A 10,495-nucleotide genomic window follows, 5' to 3' on the forward strand; every position below is an offset into this window, starting at 1 on the left:
GAGATTTCTGAGGGAAAAAATACCCCCCCCCCCCCCAAGAAGTACACACAAACACATAGAAATTCACACAAGAACCAACTATCCTCATCTACTTTAAGCATTCTAGAAACACAGAGTAAAGCAAGACCTATGCCCCACAACTTCTAGCTTCCCTTGTTTCACTCTGCACTGAAAGCAAGTATTCAGTCTTTGAAAATTAATGGACAGCTGCTAATGGGCATTTGACCCAGAGCAGACTGAAGCTACATGGAATCAGCACCCCTAAAAGATGTGTAGCACACTTTGCTTTACATACCTGTTCCTGCTGGATCACATTACTTGCTAATAAAGAGACAGTACGAGAAAGGTCCATTTCCTACGTACATGCCATCCCAGGCTTTTTTACCTCATTTTGTCCTGTGGTAACCTATGCTCCTGGTTTCCGCAAAGACACTCTAGCACTGCGGGCCAAGGGGAGTACAGCCAGCCTACAGGCCGTCCCTACAACCGAGCCAGGTACCAACCTCAGCCAGCATTTCCTGTATGACCCCCTACCCGCAGCACCAGTAGGGCACAAGCAGGGGCGAAAGTCTGAGCTGCAGTTGTCCACAGCTTCTTCCACCACAGCCAGGGAGCATACCTGGTTAGCCTGTCAGGGTGGAGGACTCTTGCCCTACTTCAACTGAGGGCCAGGTATTGAGAAGACATTTTAAGATCACAGGGGTGCTTTCTCCCATTTAAGGTTCCAATGGACAACTGCATATTTTACTTTATTTTTAAGGAAGACCTACATCTATGGCATGAGAATAGAGTTCTGCTTAATGTTAGCCATGCCAACTTTCTCCTTCCACTGCAACAGAAGTGATGGTTCCCTAACTTCATTATACAAAGAGACAGATTCTCATTCTTTCTGTGCCCCAGGCGGATCAGAAAAACCTCAGTAAAAATCTGATCAATGAAAATTTTTAAAAGAAAAGCTGAAAATGAAGTGCAGTTATTAATGCAGTTAACATTATTGCAGCTGTGTGGCAGTATGAACTGAACTGACAGCTCTAGAAATCATGACTAGCTAACAATAAATAATGCTGTCCTTGCAGCCAGGCAGGATTGATTTTTTGTTATTCATTTCTGTAGTTCTGTGAAGCACTGCCAGCTAAAAGAAAAAAAGAAAAAAGAAAAAGGGAGCAGGGTAAGCCTGTTGGCTACTTCTTGATAGCATAGCTGCAGATCTAACACATTAGATAATTAGGTTTTTAAAAAATAAATTACATTTTAAAAAGAAAAAGGGAAGTAATTTCAAAGAAACAAATATAACCGCTAACTCTAGTAAGTTCAGGTATTAATAGGGATGTAACTGAGCATGCTTTCTTTTTTATGAGTTACTGGATAGTTAAGAAAAGCACCTGGAACTTCATAAAACCACACTAAAGGAGTCTCTCCAATTTCTCAGGCTTTGAGAGAAAGACCGCACTTTAGGCATCTCTGCATGAGAGGATTAAGCATTAGCAACAAGCCACATTCCTAATTAACCCCCTGGCCTCCCCCCACCCCCCCCATTTTATATGGGTGCAACAGAATTTTTGAAGCTATGAAGAAAAATTGCAACAGCACACAGCTCTTCTCCTAAGCCAGGCATTTCCTGTAAATCAGTGGACTTTGCAACAGTGTTCTTTTAACAAACAATCTGGCTACACCACACTTAAAATAATCTAAATATAAGGTTAAAATCCATACCTTTTTTACATTTTAGTAGTTAGCTCAAAAAATCTGGATCCTTATATCAATGGTACAGATGCTACTCAAAAGTGAAAGAGAACAGAAAGTTCCAAGAGAAGAACAGTCTGCAAATGCAGGTGATCAAAGGGACCTTGCAACTAGGCCAATAAGCAATGGTGCTGTTAGGAATTTCATAGCTAACAACTAAGATTCCAAAAGGCATTAGAAGTTCATCACTTTGATCTATATCCCAGTATGCGTCATCACAACAGGCAGGAAACACCTATCTAGAGAGGTAACAATAAACTTAAGTGTAGCCAAAGCAGATGCCTGTGACTAGAAATTAGAAATGTATTAATCAGCATATAATTTAATATTAAATTTACTTGAAAGTGATATGAGAAATGTGATCACCAAAGGGGGCAGAGATGGATATAGTGGCACGTAGGAGAAATCCACCCAACAAAAGTTGCCAGACAAAAGAACAAGAGAAGCATACCAGACTGTAAATATGCAGGACATACTCCCAAATACACAGGAAGGATGACAGGCAAAACATAAACCAAAACCAGCAGTACTGGGAATACAGGAGACCATCCCTTGCAGGGGCTGAAGAGTGGCAATAACAAAAATATCAGGCATTAGATAATAGTTCAAGAAAGATCAGTCCACACCAGTTCTTACTTGACTCAAAGAGCTCTCAAGCCCTATTACCTTGACTTCCAAGAACCACCAAGGGCCACAGCTACCACTGTTAACTGTACAGTATCAACTTCATGGTATTGTATACTCCCATCTAATTTACAATACATGTTAAAGATCAACAGTTTTGTGTACACAGTGATGATTTCTAACATGCATGAGTTAACCTTTAGCAAGATACCTGCTGTTAATGAATGGAATTCAGAGTTTTAAACCTTAAAACTAGCCTAATCTGCCAGCTTTCTAAACATTCCTGTCACAGCAGTCTCCAATTCCCTGGTACCTATCTGGCTATAATATAAATATAAATAGCATGTGTGAATGCATATATTCAGTCCCAATACAAGTTCCTTCTGTCTGCCTGTGTATTTGTCCATCTTTAGGTCCTGTTCACTAAGGAGCCAAGCAATTAAATTTACTCAGTGCTGTGCTTAGGATATGGTACCCACAGAATTGCAAGGCAGCGAAAAAGGGGCTATACAATGTTTTCCATAACATTATGTTCTGTAAATCCTTTCAAGTCTGGCACAACATTGATGTAGGGACAGTATGGCACTAATGCAACTTCAGGCAGGAAAGCAGCCAGCTTTGAATGAAGGTACAAGTCTGGCTCTATTTGAACTGTAAAACGAAGGAGCTTGAACTCAAGGACAGAACATCCATACGTACAGAGAAATGATCTCAGACCACAATGATGTTAGAGATGTTTGCAAGCATATCAACGCATCTAAATAAACCAGCTGTCTGATCCCTGATTAGTGACAAATGCTCCCCTGAAGACATTGCTCAGTAAGTTCCAAATGCAAGAACTTGCACTTTAAAAATATAATCTCTTTCTAGAAGTCTGCACTGTATAGCAAGTTTAACAAGTGTTAGCTCTTCCTTTTTTTTCTTCCTAAAAGCAGGATGAAGTGTCAAACACTGTATTAAGTTAGAATAACCATATACTAACCACATCTTGTTCTGCCAAGTCTACAGGCAATTTTTATTCTAAACACAACTATCATAAATCAACATTAAGATTAATAATGTGGCTTAAATCCAGTAAGATTCGCACAGTACAAATTTGACATCTGGGTTTTCAGCCATTAGCTCATTAGTAGTAGTTTGCTCATTTACGCAGAATAGAATTTTAACACTGATCCTTACACAGTTCCTTGCAGAAATCTCTCTGCAGGATTAAGCCACCCTCCCGTTGAGGATAGTGTTTGGTCTGTTTGAGAGAAACTTAACTAGATACTGAAGACTCAAAACTGTCTGCTACTTTTGTTCTCAATTAACTCATCTTCAGCTCAAGATCTTTAATACTGCTTTTAGCACGAAATCCGAGTGTCTATAAGCAACTACAGAAGCAGCACAGCAGAACAAAAGATTGAAATACAATTACATGCTTTTTCCACATCTACAGACTTTATATTGCATACAGCCATCATATCTACTTGTTAATAGCAAGAAGCAGAGACTATCATAATCTCAAAAGAGTAGGATTCTTCTATTTTATTTCTTCCTGGAAGAGACAAAGAGAAGAAACAAGTGTGAACTCATTGTTATGTTTCACACGTAAGGGAGACATGGACACGTGTTCTGGGATGGTTTTGTGCTGCCAACACTGCAGCCAACTATACAAGCAAAGAATTTGGTTCTGTACCTAAAAAGGTCACTCAGACATCAAGAGCAACAATGTTCACCTCGAGTATCTCATGAAAGCTATACCCCTTTTCCATTTCCAAACAATCATTTTCTCGTTGTGAGGCGAAAGGCAGTCACAGGAGACAACCTATGCTAAAAGGAATGCTACAGGAAAATTTGCAGTCAGACTACAAATTACCTACAGAAGTAAAAAAAAAATACTCCTCAGTGAAGATAAGCATCATTGGACAATATATAAACAAGTCTGGCCTAATGGCTAATCTTCCATCATAGCTTTGGAAGTAAAGGATTGGCAAGAAACTAAAGGAAAACTGCAGACACTAAATGCCCAAACTATAGACTCTCAATACATTGAAAAAAAACAATTGCAAGTTTGTTTATTAATGCTACTTCATTTTACTACTTCGTCATTTATTCTTGATAAATGCAGCCTCATTACGACATATGGATTTCTCATGTGAAATTCCAACACAGACTTGATTCAAAGCAGAATACACTCGGCCCTTGAAGTTCTGTTCATATGCAGCTCTTCAAGTCAAATCATGTAAAACCTTCAGCCTTTTGATGACTTGCACCTGTCTTACAATATTTTTGAAGAATCCCTGGCTACTCAGAAATTACTCCCCTCCCTTCACCCCTCCACCCCCCGTCTAATAACCTCTTCTGTAATGTAGTTTCACTTCAAGTTTGCCAAAAACACATTAACAGCAAGGATGGCATAAAGAAATCTAATCCAATCAATGAGCAGACAACTGTTTAATATATCCAAATAAAATGTACTCATCCGAATCAGTCAGATCATGTTTTCTCCAAACTAGTAAACAGCTGCAGACACAGTCTGCTTCCTATTAAATGCTCTGTGTATAACAAACTATACCTTGTATCTCTGATGGTTCACTAGCAATTTTTCAAAACCATGACTTTCAAAACATATGACAACTATATTTTATTAAAGAAAGGAATAGGCTTAGACTGCCCAAGCCTCAAACTGAAGACCAATCCAGAAACTATTGTAGGTGCCAAAAGTCTGCTGAATGTCAGTATTTGCTGGCATTTTTATTATTATGAATACAAGTGCAGACCAACTTCTTCAAAGAAGAAACACACTTCAAGCATGACGGAAAAGGAAAAGCTCACAATTCCTATTATAACAGCACAGGAGCAGAGAAAATTACTCCTTTAACACTGTCTGGAAAAGGTATCCCAAAGGAGTAGTTATAAATCTGTTTAAAAGATGGAGAACCTTAAAAATAAACTCACATTCTGGTCTGTAGTATCAACAGTGCTAGAATATTCAGCAACTTCGAAAATCTAGTAAATTTTGATTGCCACAAACATGAAAAATACCCTTAGCGAGACTGATGAAGTACAAAACTTCTACTCACTGTAATTTTTTGTGACTTAATTCAAATTCTTTCACGAGAAAAAAATCCTCCCATGCATTAAGATGACACAGAGGAAGCCAGCCAGCCAGAGACACATTTTCAAATCTCTGAACAGCAGTAAACTATTATGAGCTTAAATCAGGTATTTACTATTTTTGCTTGACTTTGTACATAAATTCTTAGCCTTTTAAAAATTTTAATGACTCCTGAACATACTTCAGAGAGCTGATTTTGCACTAATGTGACTGTTATAAACTAAAATTAAGCGCATGCTTTCTTTGACTCAGCGTAACAACAAACAGGACAACAAATCGGGAATAAACAAACAGGAAACAATGACCCAGACCACAATTTCTCACAGACTGGTCTAGTAAAAAACAAGGGACATCAGTGCCTAAAACTCTTATCCTATCCTACCCTACAACTCTTATCTATGATTGTAGCCCAAGCTCCCTGTGCCACACAGTTCCAAAAGAGCTCCCCTGCTATTACTGTGATGCCCCGCGGAAGCACAGCAAAGAAAATTGGAATTAATGTCACTTTTTGAAGCATTAATTGTAGTTATGATGTCCACATCGCATAGCATGTCCACACATCCCTGAATAAAACACAGAAAACACTGAAGAGCTGTATTAAATTCCTTTTCTGCATCTGGTTACCTATGGCAAGAATTGCAAAGAGCCGTCTCATTTCATCCATTTGAGAGTTCTTGAAGTTTACCCAACAGAGTTCTAACAGCAGCACACGCTGCTTCTAAGATCCCAAATACGCATCGCTCAAAACAGAAGATAATTTGGCCATAAATGACCAAACACTTACTTGCATTACACTTTGAAAGTGAAGTTGAGCATGTTAACTTTGAGGACAATGACAAACCATCTTTGTAATGCCTGGAGACTGCTGTCACAGTACTGTTAGGCAATGAATGAATTCTTGAGTATATCACAAATCCAAGTTCTAGAAAATTTTTGGTGGTATGCTCAGTAAAATGACGTTACTGCACTGTGACAGAGCCGCTAAGGTAAATGTTAGACCTCTAACTTCCAGTATTCGGCCCCTGTGTGCTATTGATTCATTAGAATTAGAAAACTTGGGGAAACTCTGAGATTAATTGAACAAAGAACTCCACTACATTTATTTTTTTTAATATAATTCACATATTAAGTAATGTATGCTACACTTGACGCATGACTTCAGGAAAGATTAACTGCAAATAACTACCAAACAGCTGTATGGCCTGTTTTCCAGTATGTATGGAAAGATAGACAGTCCATAATGTAATGTCTTGAATTTCAGCACTAAGTTACTGGCAAGCATAAGGAAAATTAATCTAGAAACCAGAAGAGCAGCTTCTCGCATTCCATAAACAGTTTATAAAATTAATTGCAATAGCATACACATCAACTCCGGATGTGTAACCAGCTATGCTATCATGGACCAATACAATCAGAATACATAGAAAAAGCCAAATACTTCCCTCCAAAGGTAACTGATATAGACAGATCACATAACCAATAACTGGGAATCGGTCCATCCAAGTTATTTCTGGAAATTTATGGGTCTCACATCCGAACAAAAAAATGTCTCTTTTCATTAAAAAAAATAGAAGTAGAGGGAAAATGTCAGTCTTGCAAGAAATTTCATTTGAAGTGAACGTAATTTATCTTTTAGCTACTACTGCAAAAGCTGTAATTTACAGTAGATGAATCAGTAATGTCTCTTAGAGCTATGAACATACATACAGGCTATATTTTAGCCCTATACCTCAGGTGTTAGAACTTCCTGAAGAAATCCCAATCAGATCGTTAAAAGAAAGATCAGACAGTAGAATAACTTATTTCAGTAAAACTCTCTCAAGCCAAGAAGAAAAAATAAATACAGGGTTTATGCATCTACTCTCAAAAGAGCCACAGCACAAATAGCTAAGGTAACTGTCACAAACTAAGTAACTTCTCTCAGCATGTCAAAACCCCCAAGCTGTATACCTTAGCAAACTGTCTAAAAAGGTCTCAAAAATCTTTCTGGATGCCACAAAACACATGCTAGTATAGAGAGGCATAATGCATGAGCATACAGACCACAGCTGTTATTTGAGAAAGTTTTGTTTATAGAATTATGATAGAGAAATATATTTTTTTTTCTCCTCAGAAAAGGGCATCTTGCCCCTTGCAATTCTAAGGCTGCAGGATCAAATTGCAACAGAAGTTGTCAGAGAATCTACATAAGTATACTGTATCAAGCAATTCAAAGCAAATTAAAATAGCTACATGCATGCTTTTCCAAAAACAGTCAAGAGGCAGAAGACCATCGGGCTGCTTCTCATCTGACACCAAGATACACATGTTCAAAGAACACTGTGAGAACTGAATGAAAAAGGAAGAGAGCTTCTGATGCTTTAACTATTTCTGGAACTTTGCACAATAGGAACCGGATGCAAAACTGTGTGAAGTGCTGTAATATATATCACACATGAAAAGCCCTTCACACCTAAATACCACTCTATCTTAAGAAAAGATGGAAGCCATATTTGCCTAACATTCCTCAAGCTATAGTCTTCTGCCACACATACTGTCATACAAGCTTAAGGTCACAAAAAGCTAACAGACAGGCACAGGGCATTTTGCATGCAGATTTATCTCTGCCAGACAACATTGTTAGCATCCTATTTAAGGGTTGCAAGGCTCAAAAGGCTACAGAACCAGTATTATTCCCTTTATACAAATCTAATTTGGGATCAGTCGCAGGAAGTCTACCTGGATAGCATCTTATCAAACACAGCTCACCTGAGATGCCCAACGTTAACCAGGAAGACACATAAAAAACTGTCGATTATTTTACTGACTCTATGCCTGCATGAATATCAAGAGGGATGAAATCTAATGCTTGCTAATAAGCTTTTCAGAAACTAGAATGAAGAGACTTTGGATTTTCTCTAAATGTGTTTTATATTTATTTACTTGTGTGTTCTGGAAATAACCAGTTATCCTACAATGCCTTGCCATCCCAAATGGACATAACGTTTCTCTGCTTCCACTCTTCACATTTTCCATGTTACATATTCTTTAGCACAAGAGAAGACTTCATGCGCCAGAGGTAATAGTGATAGACTTTAAGATTACAGTTTAACACTTTCAGCACAAGTCTGATGGGGATTTCGCTTGTTTGTTTGCTTCTTTAAAGATACAACTCGACTATTCTATACATCTTAATATGAAAGCGAATATTCTTGACACCCAGCCTTTGGACTTGGTTTCGATCAAAGCTTCGCTGAAGTGACTGTATTAACCCACATTCAAATCACTTATTGGCACCCTGGCCTATGTATCTGACATCCTATCCCCTTTCTAGTTAATACATTAATACATTTCTGCATATGAAAAATGCACACCAAATTCTGTCCTTTATAGCAAAAGTTGTATTTCATCATCTGGCAGACATCCAGTCTTCAAATTAATTCTTAGGAAGATATTTATCCTGTCATAGGTATGATTTTAAAGAACACTCCAAACTACTATTACAAGACAGACAGAATTTTATGAGTTACAAAGTATTTCAGTTGTAAGCAAGTTCCCCGTAACTCTCCTAGCTTTTAGAACTGTACTCCTTCTTTCATGCGTGTGTTTTTCTGATAAACAATGTCTTTAGGTTAAACTTCAACAGAGTGAAATTTATATAAAGCAGTAAAAGTTAAAAAGAAGTCTGGGACTTTGCCACAGCGTAGAGAACCATTACTGAATGTAGTTTGTCTCGACATTGCCATTGTACCACTGTTTTCCACCACTCAGAAGATCCTGCCCTCATGGTCTGCAGACAAACAACACCATGCACCTGCGGAAGGCCCAAGGCGCGAAAAAGGTAGATGGCATCCGAAGGAGACAGCACGTATGGCACGAACTGCACATACACCAGTGTGATCTGCGCATGAGCAAGGGACCCCAACCCCTATAAAACGAGTGTGTGCGCTCCAGTAAGGGGGCTCTTTCCTGTCTTCATCCCTCCCCTTCAGACCTTTTGGAACCTGCCTCGACAAAGCCAGCGTTGCATGGACTGAACCTGGAGTAGCAGACGGGGGTGCCGGAGCGTCAACTATGCCACAGATGGAGGTGCTGGAACATGGCTGGACCCAGGGCGGTGGTAGCTAGCCCTCTCTCTCTCTCATTCACCCCGTCCTCCCTGACGTAAACCTGCTCCCCTTCTAGCTCTCCTTTTCTCTCATCCCCCCTTTTCTTTCCCCCCTCTTTTTTCCTCAGTTCTTCCCCTTTGCCTTTCCCCATTCACCTCCTCTGTTACCTCCTCACGTGGTTCCCTCCTCCCTCCACGTCAAAAATAAAGTTGAAAGGTTGTACAACATTTGACCGGATTTGGTGTCTTAATCTCATCCTTGGGATCGTATCAAAACCTCCTCAACATTGGATCGGGACACACAGATAATGTGAAATTATGGTGAGTGAGTTTAGCCTGATGCCTTACCTGACTGGCTTGCTTTCTCGTAGCAAATCTTCCAGACTCTTTTCACAGTGTTCAGCCGCCACAACCAGTCTCTCTAACCGGGGGGAAAATAAAAAAGGTTTAAGAGGACTAGAACACAAATGAGACAATGGGAGTATACAGACTTCTCAGTCTACCTATAGGGCAGATGTTAAAGTATTTTGACATATATTGTATGGAAAATTACACATAATTTAATATGTTCGAGATGTACAACTTCTGTATATCACCACCATTTTCATTTACGAGATACAGTAGATTATCTTTCCTGTTTTCTCATGCAAAGCTGTCAATCCATCCATCAAGTGACTTTCTAATAAATGTGGAACCCCTCTGCCAATGTCAGTCAGATTTGACTTAATAGAGGTCTCAAAGAAGATAAGCACCTAGAAATTCACAGAAATCTGTGGCTGGGTTGATGACCAAGACACTCAAAGTAACACCAGCATTGAGAAAGGGACTCAGAGTGAGAACAGGAGCTTCAGTCCTGATGGGCCAACTAGCACGTTACTAGCTCTAGTACCTCTTGCCCAACAAATAGCTATGGGACTTGCAGGGGCTGGCTCTGAATACAG

At 39.2% G+C, this 10,495-nt stretch overlaps 1 protein-coding gene across 4 annotated transcripts in view; it reads right to left on the bottom strand.

The window, feature by feature from the left end:
* The window catches only part of TBCK (TBC1 domain containing kinase), a 113,261-nt gene that overhangs the window by 99,985 nt on the left and 2,781 nt on the right, over window positions 1-10,495 (bottom strand). For all 4 annotated transcript variants that reach the window (XM_035894718.1, XM_035894727.1, XM_035894711.1 and 1 more), the window contains exon 3: window positions 9,903-9,975. In XM_035894718.1, coding sequence (XP_035750611.1) covers window positions 9,903-9,975 — 73 coding nt within the window. The remainder of the gene's footprint in view (window positions 1-9,902; window positions 9,976-10,495) is intronic.

This window comes from Egretta garzetta, unplaced genomic scaffold, assembly GCF_000687185.1.
Source record: "Egretta garzetta isolate BGI_Z169 unplaced genomic scaffold, ASM68718v1 scaffold620, whole genome shotgun sequence".
Classification (NCBI taxonomy): Eukaryota; Metazoa; Chordata; class Aves; order Pelecaniformes; family Ardeidae; genus Egretta; species Egretta garzetta.